The following is a 19,107-nucleotide window of genomic DNA, read 5'->3' on the forward strand; positions in this document are numbered from 1 at the left end:
CTGGGGAGGTAATGTTATGTAATACAAAGTTTACTTGCTATTTCGGACAAAAAACATCTTCTCTTTTTAAAAAAAAATTGAGAAGTTGAAGCCAGACTAGTTGAGCACTACTGTCCTAATTTTTTAATAACTGTCTTTTTTTTTTTTCCAGTTCCTGTCTCTGAAGTCAAGAATGACATCTGGAGTTTCACATTTGATCCAGGTTCACATCCTTGAACCACAAAACATGCCTGAGAGCTATCAAGTGCATCCCTGTTAGGCTTGAGCTGAGCTAATAAAAGTGTTGGAAGCACAAAAAAAAAAGTATATGAAAAGTCCATGAGCCAGTGATGATCATTTATATTTGAATCATTGTCTACCTTTGCTTAATATCCTTGTCATTTCAGCTTTCTGATGAACAGCAACACATCATCACTGGATCAGCAGCAACAGTGACTGTTGACTATATATGAACATGAATATATGTGTTTTTTTATTTTATATTATTTTAGATAACCACCTAAATGAATGAGTGCATACTGTGTAATTGCTACCCTATGTGTTAGTCTGTACACTTTATCTTTAATCTCTCTGACTCATTATATCTTGGATAAAAATTAATTCAAGGAGAAAGAGCAAACACTGTTTACTTTGCTTTTACTTGCTTTCAGCGTCAGTGATGAAAACTACCAACAGTTCAACGCTTTTACCACCATTGTTGGGAGAAATTTCCTTTTAGCAGGTAAAATACACACAGGCATACACACACTTGAACATGAGAAGAATGAAATATGATAGAATCAAGCTGGAAACTGGAGACATAAGCATACTGTAATGAAATACTTGGTGTTGCTAATGAAGACCGATTAATTTACAGCATGGGTAGTTGCTTTTTGACCTGATACAGTTCAAGTTGCAGTTACAGAACTTCTTCCCAAGAGAAATGAATTCAGCTGAAGTAATCCCAGCTCACTTACAGTCAGTGAGCAGCAGTAAAGAGAAGACAAAGTTAGCATTGTGACATGGAGGTGATTTGTGCTAATTGAGCTTTATTGCTGATGGATATCTGGATGTACACATGATCACTGTGGGTTTATGTTTCCAAATCCTGCTGGATGTCCTCCATAGGTCCTGAGACTTAAAGCAAAGCAAAAGACTGATTGTAGGAGACAGTAAGCTTTGGAATTGCAAATTGAAAACCCTAAGCATAGCAAGCTGAGTCCCTGGACCTTTGGAAAGTACTATCCCCCTGATGACAGACGTTTCAAAGGGTAGATCAAAAACCCTGGAACAAAATTTTGACCCTGGTTCCTGCCATTGACATGCACCTAGGGCCTCAAAAGGTTCCTAGTCTCTTGAGAAAGTTCCTGCCTATGTAAGTAACCCAGAGATACTACAACCCCCTGAAGAACACTTCATTCCAGTGCCTCAGAGTAAATGAACAGTTACCAAATGACACAGAATAGCTTCCTGTTTCATTGACAGCCTCATTGACTGATGCATACTAAATGGTCCCACGGATGAAGTCCTCAGCTGGTCTCTTATTCTGACTGTAGACTCCCTGGACAGCCGTGATAACGACCTGTCAATCACTGTTTCCCTGTGCACAGAAACGTAATGAATCCTTTCAGGACAAAAACCAGAGATTAGGCGTGACCTCAAAACATCTAATAAAAAAAAAGGACTACACATGGGATCTCATTCCAATAGATTTAAGAGGTAACAAACATTTTTATCCTGTGTTAATTTTTAATCTCTTTAGTCTGTTTATACATGTTTACCAACAGCCTTTGAGTATTACTGGTAAGTAACTATGGCTTTTAAAAGCTCATTCAATTAAGTTACACTTGCAGAGCCAAACGCCACTGAAATCAGTGAGGACTAACAGAATAATAAAAGGTTGATAACACTTATCAGATTAACACTTTGTGTTTCTTAATTTTACTATCCGATAACCCCCCCCCCCCCCCCCCCCCCCATAGATAAATAAATACAAATAATAATAATAATCACAATAACAATAATAATGATAATAATCACAATAATAATAATAATATTCACAATAATAATAATTAATTATAATATTCATAATAATAATAATAATAATATAAATAAATAAATTAAAATGAAAAATCAAGGTTCAAACTTGCTTTTCTTCTTTTCAGAAGAAAACTTTGTCGCAACTTTTTAGAAGTTTAACATTGGGACATCTCAATCATCCAGTCATTAGACTTCACTTGAAAAACACTTGAATGTTGGTTTAAAAAAATAAAAGATAAACTAAAACAATCTATAAGACCCTATCTGCTCTTATCCTTTCTCCATGATGCATTTACTGCCCCAAAAAACTTTCCAATAAAAGATTAAATAAAAAAAGAGATGAGCTGAGGTAAATGCCACCATCGGGTTTTAATATCAAAAATTTAAAATATAAAACAAAGAGAGATATGAAAAAAAAGTCAATGAGATTAATTTTTTTTTTTCTTTTTTTTTTTCATAGGTTAATGTGTGCGCATTAACACCAACACCCGTCCTCTGAGACCAGAAGGTTCCAGACCACTGGTTTAGCTGATGGTGCTAAAAAGTAAAAGCTGACTATTAGCCTCGGCTTAGACTAATCAATGACTTCTGCTGTGAGTGTGTGAGTGTGTGTGAGTGTGTGTGTTCATGCACACAGCAGTAGGTTCCTCAGTTTTTACAGTGGGTCTGGACCTTTATTTTAGCGCTCAGATGGAGAGTAACGCCTGCTGTAACTGCTGTGATTTGTAGAGTAAAGACAATTTGTGTCAGCATGTTTTGCACATTTAAACTACTTTTATTTATGATCCTGCAGGTTGTGAGATGAGCTGCAGTCAAATTGTACTGAAGAAACATCCTTTATATCTTATTTTACAGTTTACTGCTCTTTGATAAGCGAGACGGAACCAAACTTACGCTGCACAGAAACACAGGTAAGTGACACATTTAAATGTAATGTTATTTTCAGATCTTTGTAGATGCGAGACTAAAATGTGATCTGAAAAAAGAGAAATAAGAAAGTTTTGTAAGAAAATTGGACATTCTTGTTCTTATTTTAAACTGAATCTTTAAAAAAAGAATCATATATTTTTAATGCAACAACTTATCCCAACATGCATAAGAAAAGAGATCCAGGGGTTTATACTCCCTGTATCCTTTTGTCACAGCTCACTCTCACAGCACCATTTAAGTATTTAGATTAATACCTGCAGGGTGCCTGAAACCCCCAATCCTACTGATCTGTTAACAGTGTTTTATAAGGAGACCAAAGACTATCATCCCTCAAACTTCTCTATTTGTTTCTGTCCAGCTGACATCTCTTTGTGACTCACCAGACATAATTAAATACAGGACGGATATTGGCTTTTACTTTCATGATCCTGTCTTTGTTTCAGTTACAGATGGCATGACTTATTGTCTTAAAAAGGAACATTTGGATTTGGAGTTGCAGCCATCTTTTTTTCTGGTAGTTGTTAGTGTAGAGGAAAGAATAGGAGTTCATCCCTATCATCATTAATCTAGGTCAGTGGGGGAGGAGGAGTCTGACAGCTGTTAAACACTGCTGTTGTGTGTGCGTAGATATACATATATGAAATATGGACACCCATGTCCATTTGCTATTGTTTGCATGTTTGTTGCTTCGCCTCTGACCTGTTTTTGTTACTAATCTCACTTATTAGATTTTTGCATTATGATTGATTTTACAGCACTTTAGTTTCTGTTACAGCTTAGGCAGAAGTTTTACTATGTGTGCATATGTGTGTGTTAGTATGAGTGTGTAAGCATGTATTTACCTCAGACTTCAGTGTTTGCATCCAGTGAACGTGAGCGCGTGTGTGTGTGAGGGATGTCTGTATATCATTGAGTATCCTGGGTATTTAGATTAATGCAGCTTAATGGCAGCAGACAGACCCTTTAAAGCACCACACGTCACTTAAGCGTCATGTCTCATGTAGTGAAGATATCATTTTGACTTTTGGATTTTGCACTGAGCTGTAGACTAAAGATCACAGAGATATTTCAGAAGGAGCTTTAAAATTGTTAAAAGGAGTGTCTTTTTTCTCCAAATTACATCCAAAGTGGGTCAAAAAGAAAACAGTTTTGCCTTTATTAGAAAAAAAGAGAAAGAAATGAGGGGGTCTGGTATTGTGAATTTATTCAATGTAACTAAACAAGAAGTGAAGAAAAAGTACTAAAATCCTTAGTATGTCTTTTAACGTCCAAGTGAGGTCTTTCTCAGTGAAGTTGCAATAGTCTCACTTTTATATATTTCCCTCTTCATAACCCACAATTTAATATTATTACCATCAGGGCCCAGATTGGTTATTACTAAATGCTATTTCTGGGCTGACATTTTCCCAGGAGAGCACAAATCAGTTTAGTGATGGTAGACTGAAATTCTCTTTGATGAAACTATCCCGGCCGTAATAGTTGAGCAGTGAGAATTTAGCTGACCGAGAGAGAAGCTAGATCTGTCCTTTTTCAAGAAGAAAACAATTCATTGAATTTTTTTGTTACCGAGCTCTGAGTTACACTTAACAGAAAGTCACCTTCTGGGCACTAAATTACAAACTGTGTTTACAAAGTTTGATTGTTGTCACATTTTAAACAATACCACTATCTGTATACAGTTAAATATACATATTACCTTGTCACTTAACATCCTGAAAAAAGTTTTCTTGAACAAGGAAGCTTAGTGTTTTAAAACAGATGTGGCCTCCATTCATTTTTTCCCAAAACAAATGCACACCCTGGTAGGGATGGGTACCTTTCACATTTGAAACAATACGGTATTGATGCCCGGTACCTGGCAATCGGTACTCAACGGTACTAATTTTTGGTATATTTTGTGTTTATGTGGTAAAAAGTATCAATTTGTTTAATAATAAAATATTTTAAAAAATAAATGTAACATACTTATTCTTCAATATATAACCTTGTAATGCTGTGTTCATGTCCAGCATGGAAAATTGCCTCCTCTTCCACTCCCTCACAGTCACAAGGATGAGTTTAGGTTCCCAAACATGGTACCTTTTGGTTTTATGTGAATCGATACCTGGTACTTTTGACTGAATTTTGTCAATACCTGTTCAGTACCTATCCCTTCACCATGGTAAGAGTCACGTCCTAACAACACTGGGGGATAGTGCTCACAGGAAACAGTCTTTGTCCTGGAAAAAACACTGCTAATTCCATCCAAAGGTGTCACTCTACTTAAACCCAAACATAAAGTCCTCAAGGCGTCTTTAAAGATCTTTTTTTTTTTTTTTTTTTTTTTTTTTTTTTTGGGGGGGGGGGGGGGGGGGGGGGGGGGGGGTTAATTAATGAGTCCTGCATGACACATGCTTAACACTGTTGCTACACAAGAATGTGGCTCAAAACTCTGGCTGGACAAGAGCCTTTTTGCTTTTTTTTTGGTAGAGTTCACATGTTCTCCTGTGAATGTGGAATGTGTTGTTTGTGTGTGTGATTTCTCTGAGCACTCTGGCTTCTTTCCCACAGCCCCAAAACATGCCAATCAGGTGGCTTCTTCACTATCTATTACCTGTAGGTGTGAGTGTGTGCATAAACAGTTGTTTGTCTCTGCATTTTTGCCATTTGACCTCTTGCCTAACAACAGCTGGGCGGCTAAAAATGGTAAAAGAGGAACACATAATGGATGAATGGGTTGACAATGCCAGCGGAACATGGCATTATTTTTTTTTTAAAGGAGGATCAATAATTCTTCATGGCATTGCAAAACAGTTTCATCAACTTACATTAGATATGTTTGTGTGTGTGTGTGTGTGTGTGTGTGTGTGTGTGTGTGTGTGTGTGTGTGTGTGTGTGTGTGTGTGTGTGTGTGTGTGTGTGTGTGTGTGTGTGTGTGTACATGTGCATGCCTGTGAGGCCACTAGGTGTCTCAGTGTGTTAACATTATAACCATATGTCAGTCAACTTCACCCTCCTCCAAAACTCATGTTCCTCCCACTGGTACAGTTTCATTCAACCTTAAAGGACCTCTGTCCACTTTTTCTGCGTAACACCCTCCATTTTTCTAAATTTCTCTTCTGTTTGTTTTTTCCCCTTTGCTTTGTCTTAATTTTCCCCTTCTTTTTCCTATAAAGATAACATGAGTTGATTGTTCTGCTGCCATGTTTCTTTCATTTGTTTCTAAGTAAGCATAACACAGATGAAGAATTAGTGAAAGCTTCGACTTAAAGAAATAGAGAGATGAAGATGATAAACTAGATAAAGACAGCCTAAAAGGGAGAAATTCAGAAAAGGAAATGGGGAAAAAACAGGACATGAAAGCCAGTAGGTCAAAGAGCATGAGAGAAAAATAAGGGCAATGGAGATGTGTTTGTGTTAATGTGTGTGTAGTAGTGAGAGAGAGTGAACAGAGATGGAAGGATGAAGGGAGGAGGGGTTTAATCCTGCCAGGATTATGGTGTAAACTGGTGCTGGCGAGCAGGAAGAGATGCGCCGGCCAAAGAGAGAGAGATAGAGAGGATGTCCCGCTAGCTCTTCATCCATCACTCCATCCTTCTTATTCTGCAGCCGGTAGCGTAGTCGTGATTTTGGTTTGGATCCACCAGGATGTGAGGTCAGCAGAGAGGAATCATTCTGGGAAAAAAAAAGAAAAGACAACTGGGAAGTCTCACCTGCTCTTGTCCTTGCTTTGGATTACTTGTTCGTCTGATATCGAGGATAACACTTCTGTGAAGGAAAAAAGAAGTTAACCAGGACTAACTCTGTCCCATTTCTCCCTGGAATCATGTGGAAGTAAAAAAAGACAGGATGGAGGAGAGAAGGGAGTGATGGGAGGAGAAATAACAGGATTAAGAGGTGTGGGAATATGGCTGGACTCCACTGTGTCTCCTGGTCTGAAAAAGTGACCTTTGACACCAGAGACAAGAGCTTTATTACCTGCCGGGACAAGCAGCAGAGCTGACATCAAATCATCAATCAGACACCTTTTGTTGTTTTCTCACTTTTTCTTTCCACATTTCTCAAAAGGAATGGTTTTAAAGTTCTGACAACATGACACAGTGAGTAATCTTCACTTTTACTCTGTGTGTGTTAATGTTTGGCAAACATTATTCTTCTTTAACACACTTTTGGCTCCAGCTTGTTTTTGTTCGATATAAACATCCTTTATTCCTAGACAACATGGGATTGTTTCCAAATTCCAGGAAAAGCAGCTCAGGATTTTTTTTCTCCATGAGAGAGCCAGATTGAGTTCCAAATCTGATCACAATTTAAGAAACACACTTGTTGAAGTTCTGGGTTCTGCACCCGACCCTACTTCATTCTTTTTATTCTGAAGCTGGACTCTCACTGTGACAGAGTCTGGACATGTCACAAAGGATCCTTATATTCTTAAAACAGCAAGGTTAACGTTTCATCTCTTTAAATCTGTAGAAAGTCTCAAGACTGAAACTCTACCTTAGCCATCTTTGCCAATCTGCAGTGTGGAGCTTCACTCATCTGTTAGATTACCTCATCCAGGCAACAAGTTGAGAAAAAGTTTGGAGGTTGTGCAAATATTGCTACTGAACTGAAAATGTGCTTATAGCACGACACAGCACAATGCATGGAGTTTGAGTGAACTTGATTGAGAACCTTAAAGCTTCTGTAAGGAGTCTTTTAGTCAGTTCTGAAACACACTGATATTAAAATAGGAAGATGACGGACCAGGTCATCACGCTTTTTTATACGCACCATTGCAAAGATGTAACTAGTGATATATTTAATGGTTAAAGGACAGAGGATGACTTTTTTTTTTTTTTTTTGTCAAGAGACAATTATTTATGTATACACAGACTAATACCACCACTTTTCCCCAGGGGGCACCAAAATCAACATAAATGAATAGTTCCTCAGAGGACCTTTAAATTAAACGCAATTCGCTCATACTTTTTGAGATCATAATATGACAGTCCTGCTCAGCTCTATGGAGCATTTTAGCTCCTTTTAGCTACTTTTAGCTTATCATTTTGGTTTCAAAAGCCCTTTGCACACCAGGCACATATTTTTTGCGCAATTTTTTTTTCAAACCTTCTCTTTTTCAATGCAAGCTTTTACACCAGCAACATTCTTTCGTTGAGCAAAATTGCGGCTTCTATTTATTCAGACGGTGGTTGATTTTTCCAAAGTTTAGTTCCCAACAAGTACACATCCGACCAATTAAAGTGCTTGTTGTTGACATGTCACATTCCAAAACGTTCAACAAAATGGACTGCTTGATTGTGTTCATGTCCCAGCATGGGGTTCTTTACGACAAAGTACATAAAAACTACAAGGACAACAATTGTAAAGACAACCTTTGGAGGAGTTTGCTCCTGATGTGCCGATGTAGACAGGGATGTCAAAATTTGCCTCCAAATTTTTTTGCAACTTTGTGCTGTTTATTTGCATTGCTGTTGGTGTACTAAGGCCTAAAGACTGCAATTTTACTTTCCTGTTTAAACTCACTACATGTATAGCATTTTTTATGTGTAGCAGTCAGGTTTTTTTTCAATGATAAAGCTTTGAAGCCACACTGTGCGGTGTGAAGGGCTGAAAACCCTACTATTTTCCAAAAATGTCGGTGGAGACCAAATATGGAGCTAAGAGAGAAAGAATATTCATCTTGCATCTACCAGAAACACATTTCTTATAGAAGAAACTCATACATGGGCGCCAGTGTAATGGACATCATATTTGTTACAACGTAAAACACCCACTGGCCTTTGATTCTGGTTGGAAAACCTCCCCAACAGTGGGGAACACTGACCCTCACAGACTTCTTTAACTTTTCAAAGTGATGCGCTCTTATTTGTTGTGACTTTGACATCTTTAACTTTTCTGTGACCTTAGGAACACATATTTTCTAACAGTTTCTAAAGTTGTGTAAAATCCTATCAACTTATGCAAGCCGAGTGGAATCCTTTCAGGTTGTTGTGGATATGAAACTTCACAGATTATAATAAAGCTGTTATCCGGGGTTTCCTCTCAATGACATAGCAGTCACCCTCGACGTCATTATACCTTTTACACACCCCTCTTTCTGTGTTGGCGCTGTAACCTGAGTACTTGTAATCTCACTTTGCCCTGTCCTAATTTCATCTTTTCTCTCCCGGGCCAGCATGCCACAATTGCTGGGCTGATGCAGATTGCAGCAGCTGCAGGGATGAACTGCTGGAGCCGGGGAAACGCCGGGAATGCCAGTAAATCAGACAGAAGTGGGCCGAGCAGGGGGAGGCTGATGATGCTGATGTGGATTATCCTCTTCAACTCCATGTGCCTGATGGTCGAGGGCCAGATGAAGATCTCACCAGAATTGTGAGTACAGTCACAACAGAGGACCCTGACACTGACTGCAACACACAGTCATTCATCATAAGAGACAGATCCACAATGAGTGAGAGTAGAGAACTTACACAAAATTTACACAAGAAGAAATGTATTTCTTTAGTTGTAATCCACATTTTAAACCCATGTACTGTCACTGCTATAACTTGACTTTAAAGTTAGATATCACAGGTTTTCACAGCATCTGTTCAAAAGTTATTAACTTCAAAAGACTGACCCGTTCCGAGACTAAAATGAAACTTTCCATTCTAGAAAACCTAATCCACTGTTGGGCCTAACATACACCCAACTGTAGTTTACAATAAAATTTGACCTTAAAAAATAAACTGCTTACATGAACCTGGTACAATCATCCTCTTTTAATAAAATGCAATATGGTACAATAAGCTACAACTTGGTACAGCAAAATACACCACTATACTACCAATATAACACATTTTTAGGTGTGATGACCTTTTAGTTTCTTTTTTTTATGGTTCGTAGTGGCATGATGTTCATAGACACAATATTTAAACATTTCGCTGTACCCCACCCTATGACACTTTATTATACAATACAGGCTCCAGCTACCTGCAACCCTGAACAGGATAAGCAGCACAGGAAATGAATGAATGAATGAATGAATGTTATGATAATATTCACAATGATAAGTTTCAATATGATACACTGAGATGCAGTCAGATGCTTAATGATGCAATACCATGCAATTCGTAAGTATATGATTCAGTTTGATGCTTTATAATGCCATGTGATACACTATTAAACAACACCATGATTTGAGATAAAATGTGTTGTTACAATGTTTTAGGGCGTGATGCATTACGATACAATACAATACACTACCATGCAATACAATAAGATACCATGCTATGTGATATGATGCTATCCAGTGCTATAGGATGCTGAAGGATACATTGCATTGCTGAATGATATTATGCAAAAAAGTATGTTAGGATGAGAGAAGATACCATGAAATTCAATACAAAATGAATCAGTAACATGGGATAGAAAATGATACAATATGATACGGTATGATACAATACCTCATGATACAATATGATATGTTATGTTATGTTATGTTACTTTACGTTACGTTACTTTACGTTACGTTACTTTACGTTACGTTACTTTACGTTACGTTACGTTACTTTACGTTACGTTACGTTACGTTACGTTACGTTATGTTACGTTACGTTACATTACGTTACGTTATGTTACATTACGTTATGTTACATTACGTAACGTTACGTAACATTACGTTATATTATGTTATGTTATGTTACTTTACATGACATTACGTTACAATATGTTACATTATGTTACATTATGTCACATTAAGTTACGTTACATTAAGTTATGTCTCGTTACGTCACGTTATGTTTCGTTACAATAGGATATGATACAATATGGTATGATACAATATGGTATGATACAGCGGGTTATGATTTAAAAAAAATTCAATACTATCCGAAATGATACAATAAGATTCTACGTTATCTAACTCTATTAGATGCTATAAAGTTCTATACAACACAATGCTAATGGATTTGTGGGGTTCCATGTGATACAATGTTCTACTACATGATGTGATATGACATAATATACAATTTACGTACCTTAAACAATATGAGATGATATGATTGGACACAATACAGCAAAATATGATGATATTTTATACCAAGCACAATGTCACATTATCTAATATGATTCTACTTTTTATACATTTTAATTACAGTTCAATGTGATTTGAAATAACCCAACACATCTTGATACAAAACTAATTCAACATGTACCATTCAATAAAACTGTACACTTTCCTGTTCTCATTTCAAAGCTTTTCTTGGACTTGGTTCTCAGGGTTATGATTATTATTCAGTTTTGTGCTGTAGTAGCGTGCTCACTGCAGTAAGGTTCAGTGTTCTATAATCAAGCTGTAAATACAGCTTTAATGACAGCAAACATTACATGCATTACATCAACAGTTCTTTTAGGTGATTTCCCAATGGATACCCTGGCATGTCTACTTTATCTGTGCGGCCACGTGTCGGATGGATGAGTCAATAGTGTTCTTTCTATTTTAGCTGATTACTCAACACAGATACATATTGACCATATGGTCACCTGTGGTTTATAGCTCACTGCCAAACTATCCTACAGCTTCCCCAAGGCCACAGCCAGAGAAACTTAAGATGACGTATACTTTTGGCTGTTTTATCTCTACACAAATACAGTTACAAAAAAAAACCATAGTTATAAATAAATCCTTAAAACTAAAAAAAGCTACATTTATGGAAAACCTTATTGTTATAGCTTATTTCATGTGTGTTTTGGATTGCTGAAGAAATATGACACAGGCATTAGTGATCCCCAGATCGTGATGTTTATTGACTTTGCTGATTCCTCTTGTTTTGAGGGGAACATTGGAACATGTAAGCAACAGATTGCTTTGAAATTTGGTGCTGGCACTCCTGATTCCTCAATCTGAAGCTAGAGCAGCTCCATACTGACACTGCCATTTGGGATCTTGTGTTTATACATATTTTTTTAGATATTTGGGGGATCTTTTCTCCATTTATCTGATGATCTGTGTGAGCTGAGAAGATTTTAACACAGAGCCTTGTTGTTTGCGCTGCTTTTTCTCACCTTACCCCACCCTACCAAGCACTAGACTGTTTTTTTTTTTTATTGGCAAACTCAGACAGCTTTTCTGGATGATCCTTGTCACCAAATTACATGACTCAAGTAACTATTAATTTTACTCCAGAAAAGAACCCCTGGTGCTGAGTTTAAAAAAATGTGCCAACAATGAATCAGCATTAATCCAGTGAACATTTTGAACAATTGAGTCCTTTTCAGCACGAAAACACAATGTTCTCTTTATGTTTTCCTGTGCCTGACAACCTCTTTTTTTATTTCTGTCTTTTTGGTGCTCTATTTGTCCCTTTGTCAGTTTAATCCCTAAAACATCTCATACCCTTTTTAATATCTTCCATCAAATCATTTTTACATTGTCCCACATTAAGCCGACAGAGTTTCTATCCTTTTTTGACATCCAGATCTACATGCACTGGCCATTATATTAGGTACACCTTGCTAGTGCTGGGTTGGACTCCCTTTGCCTTCAGAACTGCTTCAATTTTTCATGGCATAGATTCGACAAGGTGCTAGAAACAATCCTCAGTGATTTTGCTGGAACGTGTAACTGAACTAAATATCAATTGGAGTAACCAATATTTCTCATAAAAAACTGATATTGCACATAAAAGCTAGCATTTAGGCAGTGTACTTCACTGTAAAAATAAAATTCAAAATGATTTTAAATCTAATAACCTAAAGATAAAGAGAAAACACTGATATATGCAGCATACTGACGTGCCCGGTGCAACAAAACCCTGTTATGAGGAGTTTAGAAATGAAATATTTCAAATGCACTTTGAGATTATATTTCATAACAAATAACTTAATTCATCAGTACACTTGCATAACTTCTAGGAAGGTGAATTATATAACACTTGTAATGCTTTGTGGTTACATCATTTGACAATTTAATGGGACTGATTCTGTAATTGGCTAAAAAAAAATGGAAATGTCATAAAATACTATGACACCAACAGAAATTCAAACTTAACATTGAAACAATCATCTAACATGTTGTCTTAACTTGAGATGGGAATTGATAAGATTTTGTCAATACCGATGCCCTTAATGATTCCGCTTATCGATCTGATTTTTCATCAATTCTCATATCAATTTCTGTTGTGAATTTTATTGGTGCAAAAAGCAGCATTACAGGTTTTCTGTGTCAACAAAATTTAATTGAGTTTATACTGTAAGTGAATAAAATGTAATTGGTCCCTTAGTCTGGATATTTCTGGGCATAACTATGCAGAAACAGGTAAAAATTGCACACAATGTGATATTGATGTACTGTGTTGTAATATATTAATAATTCAAGTAGGCCATCTAGTGTCTCAAAGTGGTTATAGCAATGGTTTAAGTTGTTTGGAAGCTTTCCTTAGTTATGACCTCAGCCATGAGCCTTTCAATTGCCTGTTAGCTTTTGACATTTGAAATTCTCAGTATTTTTTTTACAAAGAGTTGATGTGATATGTTTCTGTGATAAAAGTTGGAATTCTATTCTGAAGCTGAAGTTATACTGATGTATGCTAACTGCTAGCATATCAATGCAGTTTCCCATGTATGTTAGCATCAAGCTTGCGCTATTTTTTTGTTTTGGTAAATAAGGTGACTTATACCATTTTGAATGTACTGAATATGAATCTCCTGAGAGAGAGTAATGAAGATTTCGTTGTGAGTTCAGTTCTTCAGTAAAACTTCAAGCTGAAAATCCTGAATCAGAGTTTTCTTGGGAAACGTTATCTAACTGCTAAGCTAAAATAGGTGCAGCAGACTAGTCGACATAAGACCCAGCAGCTCCGTCACAATGTATAGAATTGATAAGGAAATCGTTAAGCACAAAGGCTAACAATATCAATGGATTGAAAGATTTCTTATTGATTCTCAACAGGAACCGGTTTTTGATTCCCATCCTTAGTCTTAACGAGTTTAAAGCTTGATACAAATCCTTATTTGTCTCTGTCCCTGCACCATTATGACATGATAGTGTCATAAGCAGTTTAACAGGTGTATATGCTAACAGTGTTCCAAAGTTAACTGTAGGAGTTGTGAAGTAATGGATCAAATCTCTTGGTTGATTATTATACAGCTGTGGTAAATACTGGGTTCTGGTTTGTCACTACACAGCACAATTTCACCATCATTAAGTTTTCTTTCACTCTATTGGCTGTTCAAGTCTTTAACACCACAGTGTCATTAAGTCAGTTTTTAGGTTCCATTAAAAGCTGAAATAACTGATTAAAGTAAAACTGTAAAAAAAGAGCTGATTAGGGTTGGAAAAACTCTACTTAACAGAAATTAATTACATTTTCCACATACAGAAAAAAAGGTTCTAACAAGGCATTTAAAACAGCTCACGAAGCCCTGTGTATTATTTTCCCACCACCACCGTGGTTTATGTGAGGTACATTTCTCTCAGCTGGACATTTCTTCTGGGATTTAAACGCTGCGTTTGTTTGCTCTCCAGAAACCACACGAAGCTCTTTTCTCTGAACAGTTTTCCAACCGCATGCTGACTGAAAAACACCAACAGATCAATATTGTGCTGTCAGTCCAAAATAGCCTATTAACGGTGTGTGTGTGTGTGTGTGTGTGTGTGTGTGTGTGTGTGTGTGTGTGTGTGTGTGTGTGTGTGTGTGTGTGTGTGTGTGTGTGTGTGTGTGTGAGTGTGTGTGTGTGTGTGTGTGTGTAAGAACAACTCGGACACAGAGATCCACAGCATTTTGTTGGTATGCTCTCATTGACTCAAATGCCTTCGAAGTGTGCGTCACACATGCTGTAATAATATCGTCAACACAAATCCACAAAAGCAACATCACTGAAGCTGTCTTAGATTATATTTTGAGGGAGATTTTGTGCTGTCACTTGGCCTGCTGGTGTGACTGAGGGAGATTAAAGCTCTGGGGATAGCAGAGGTCAGCTAGTCAACACATGTCACCAAGCCCGAAATGCCTCAGTCTGCCTGGGAAAGATTTGGCCGGACACACAAGGCCAGGGCGCTCAAACCTGCAATGCCTTGGGAAATATTTCAAGAAACTGAGACATTTTGTTTATTGCTCATTTGACAGACTTACAACTTTCTTAAAATCCCTGTGTGGAGTTTTCAACTAGTTTGGAAACTGAAATTAAGAAATAAGAAAAATCCTCACTGGAGCTTTAATGTGTCAAAGTGATCACAAATGGACTGGATACAAATAAACTCATAGCCTCCTGATTTCAAAAGTGAAGCCAATGCAGAGGCTTTTCTTGTCCCCTTTATCCTGAAATACGCCAGTTGTGTGAAACCGGGTGAGAAAAGTATGAACTTCTTACTGAAACAGTAACCTTAGTAACAAAATATTTCAGTCTGTGGTCCTAAACTAAATTTTTACTCTTCTTATGAGTCCAGGGGCAAAATTTTTTTGTCTAAAAAAGCTATAACTTGGGACACCAGTATGACCAATATGGCATAGCAGTTAGGTTCTTCGTCCTATGAGGTGAGCCCTTCAGTCAGCCTGGGTTTGAATCCAAACTGCAGCATCTTCCCTACATTAACCATTGTCCTGTTATCTGTCAATAAAGGCAGAAGAAACAAACTTTGAAAAAAAAAAAAAAAAAAGATTATTAAGTTTTGATGTGCAGTCATGTTCCCAACAGATACCCCTGTAACAAATGGACTTCATCACTAAATGTTTCCCAAAACTATCCAAATAGGTCCCACTGTGTTTTGCAAACATTTGGGTCTGTTTTCTCTGACTTGGTCTAAATTTTTCCAGACAGATTTTTGTAAGTAATGTGAGATCAGGAGGTTGTAGTTTGGGACAGTCATTGTTTCTATGCTTTATACTCTTTACTGTTTCCTTCAGTTTTCACTATTATGTTTTCTCCTACTGTGTTTTTAATATAGATGTTAACACACAACTGTTATAGAATAGAATAGAATAGAATAGAATAGAATAGAATAGAATAGAATAGGATAGAATAGAACTTGATTGTCATGGTAACAAGTACAATGAAATTGAAGTCACAGCAGCAATCAAGAAAACAAAAGTAAGAAAGTGTATAGAAAGTGCAAAAAGGTCCATAAGAAAATAGATGATGACAGCTTGTCCATCATTCTCTAGTTCAGCCAGCCTCCACCTCCACAGGGTCCAGGACTGAGCTTCTTCAGCAGTCTGTTCAGTCTCTGTCTCCTGGATCCTGTCTGCTCACAGCAGGTGAAGTTCTTCCAATGAGGCGTTGGTGTCTGATGATGTTAGCTCTGTTAGCCATGTCTGTGAATAGCATGATGCTACTCTGCCCTCTGGTATTCCCTCTGTTGCTGGGTTAGCATGGCTAGCTTGTCTAACTTATTGGAGATAGATCTTATGTTCCCAATAGTGATGAATGGAAGGACAGGTCCATCTTGTCACTTCTTAGCTCACACCTGAGAGCCAGCATGTTGTCCTCACCTCCTTTTTCTCACCTTGTGGGAAGACATCAGGCCTTACATCAGTTAGCACTGACATGCTAAAGGTTGCTAACAGCTGAGTTCATATGTAAACAATGCAGCTATCGTTACATGTAGGATCTCCAGACAAACACTGGAGAAAATGTAGTAAAAATATCACTGAAGCCACAAAAAGTTTGGTGTCCAAACAAACAGACAAAAAAATTACAAAAGAAGAGAAAGAAGAGAGAGCTGCTGCAAAAGGCAGCCATAGCCAACAGGGTGGCGCCTAGCAACCATTTGTGTTCATGTTATGAAGGACATTCCTCCTGTATGCACTACCAACTGCAGTTATAGAGCATGTCTCACACATATAATTTCCTGCTGTGAGGTCCATGTGTGAAAGCAAAGATCCTGAGGCTTGAAATTGTACATACAATACCACACAGTACCATACAATACCATATGATACGATACGATATACTCTATTGTCCTCTTATGGAAATTTGTTTTGGACTCGCCTGCTGCTTACTAGTCTCTGGAATCTGATTAAAAAACAACACAAAATTGCACATCACCAGTATTGCACACACAGGCACACATTGCGCATTACAGAAATTGCACATTATATACATAATCCAAATACCCAGCTATTAAAGAAAGAAAACCATGTAAATATTTCACAATCCCTGCAGCCTTAAAAAGCTCTATTTAAAAGCTTCATGGAAATAAGAACAAATGAGTTTTTAAATCTGTTTAGTTTACAGTGGGGGACTCTGTAACGCCTGCCAGAGGGCAAAAGCTCATACTCCAAGTGTAGGATGTGTGATGGGTCAGTCACAATCCTCTGAGCTTGCTGAAGAACAAACTGCTCATAGTATCTGAGCACTCTCTCTAATACAGTCTAATAGAGTAAAAAAACATAGTCTTTTGGTCCACACCATACACTCTGAGTCTATGTAAAAAGTAAAAACATGTCAGGATTGTGTTAATGAAAAGGGCTAAAGACACTAACAGTCTATCATGTGATGGATGTAACAGTTCCTCTGGTTAAATATGGTCACCTCTGGTTGCAGAAAAGATGACTCCAGCCTGAATGCCAAACATGAGGCTAAAACTTAGTCTTTTATACTCAACTGGATGACACTGTAGAGCTCTGCCCTCTTGTTGTATCATTGTAAGGTTCCCCAGTGGATAAGTGCTGCCTTTTGCCCTCTCACAGTATCAAAGAGAGTTACTCACTGTGATGTATTTGTTCTACATTTGACCTAGGTTTGGCCTTCCTGAGCCTCTGCCTTAATCTGACCTTTCTTGGCACGACACAGTGGTGGTTTAGCCCCAGCGACAGCTTAGCCGCCCTGCAGGGAGTTTGCAAAGACATTTCTACAGATTCTTTTCTTATCTTCATTATGTGAATCACGTCCATGTTTGTCTGTCAACACCTCTTCTTTAGGGCAGCCATGACATCCCTGCCTGTGAACTAGCAGTGAGCTGTCTGACTCCCCATTGGTTGAGCCATCTGTCGCTTCCTGTCTTTCCTCTAACCTCTCTAGACTCACCTCTGCTGCATTCACATGGTGGATTTGTGGTGTTAAAGCATGTTTATTGAGCGCAGAGTAACCCCTCGTGCTGGCAGATAGTCAGCTTTTACAGCCACCTGAACGGTAATCCGTTTTAATCTTTTTATTGGTGAATGCAGAGTAACCTCTTAACATGATTGGCTGGGTTCTTTCATGGTCACCTCTAGTGGGATTGACTTTTTTACCTTTGCCAAAGAGGTGATGTTTTGGTGCTGGCCTGTGGGATTACAGGAATACTGTTTGCTGGATTTTCATGAAACTGGATGGGTAGAATTACAGTTTGGAGTGGATCCAGATCCAACTCTGGCTCCAGGAATAAAACAAACTTGAGCTGAGGTGAATGACTCTGAGTACTCCCCCTGTTACCCATTATTTTCAGGAAGGAACAGCAACAATGTAACTTCACGTCAAAACAGCCGCAAGCTCTGTGATTGGTTTGCCTAATGGACTCATGCTTCCTGTATTTACAGCAGGTCTGGAATCACTGTAGATTGGCTAAACTTCTGTTACACAGGGGTCATATATTTAATCTTTTCCTATGTTTCCTCTCTATCCTTCTTCTAATAGCTGCTTCATGATAATCAACAACATGTTTCTTCAATATCACACCATATGCTCAAAATCGCTGTAAAATGTCTAGCAGAAAATGAAAAAAGAACCAGAAACAGACAATCTGAGGATGATACGGTTGAAATTGCCCTTCTGCATTTCAGAGGAGTATTGCAGAGCGACGCAGGCACTTTGAAGCGGGTGTGTGAACAGCTCACAGCTGTGTCAGCCACTACGGTGTAGGGTCAACGCAAAAACTTAAACCTTGACTTGGCTTGACTTTTAGGATTGACTTTTTTTTCCGGTATCAACATATTCAGTGTAGATAACAGCATTGGTAGTGGCATTAGTATCTGCTTCTCCATCACTTGAGGATTAGTATCAGTAGATGTACCAGCACGTGCATTATTAAAGGTCAGGGCTATTTAATTAAAAATTCTATAAGGCCGGATTTTCAGACAGAGGACATGAGCTGGATCACACATTTTTTGCAGCAAACTGAACTATGCAAGTCTGCTTCATTGTAGTACAGCTCTTGCTTGATACGTACTGTGTTTTTCACAAGTGGCAACCTCCAGTCTAAGAGTATGAGACAATGCG

The 19,107-nt window shown here is 37.9% G+C and overlaps 1 protein-coding gene across 2 annotated transcripts in view; it reads left to right on the forward strand.

The window, feature by feature from the left end:
• The first annotated feature begins 6,455 nt into the window (after window positions 1-6,455).
• The window catches only part of cacna2d4a (calcium channel, voltage-dependent, alpha 2/delta subunit 4a), a 125,569-nt gene continuing 112,917 nt past the window's right edge, over window positions 6,456-19,107 (forward strand). The window contains exons 1-2 of one of the 2 annotated variants that reach the window (XM_074697698.1): window positions 6,456-7,028; window positions 9,107-9,303. In XM_074697698.1, coding sequence (XP_074553799.1) covers window positions 9,128-9,303 — 176 coding nt within the window. In that variant the 5' untranslated portion in view covers window positions 6,456-7,028; window positions 9,107-9,127. The remainder of the gene's footprint in view (window positions 7,029-9,106; window positions 9,304-19,107) is intronic. The other variant, XM_074697697.1, reaches the window with a different exon arrangement.

The sequence above is a fragment of the Halichoeres trimaculatus genome, unplaced genomic scaffold (genome assembly GCF_033239565.1).
Source record: "Halichoeres trimaculatus isolate MK-OKI-2021-1 unplaced genomic scaffold, fHalTri1.1 fHalTri1_scaffold_21, whole genome shotgun sequence".
NCBI lineage: Eukaryota > Metazoa > Chordata > Actinopteri > Labriformes > Labridae > Halichoeres > Halichoeres trimaculatus.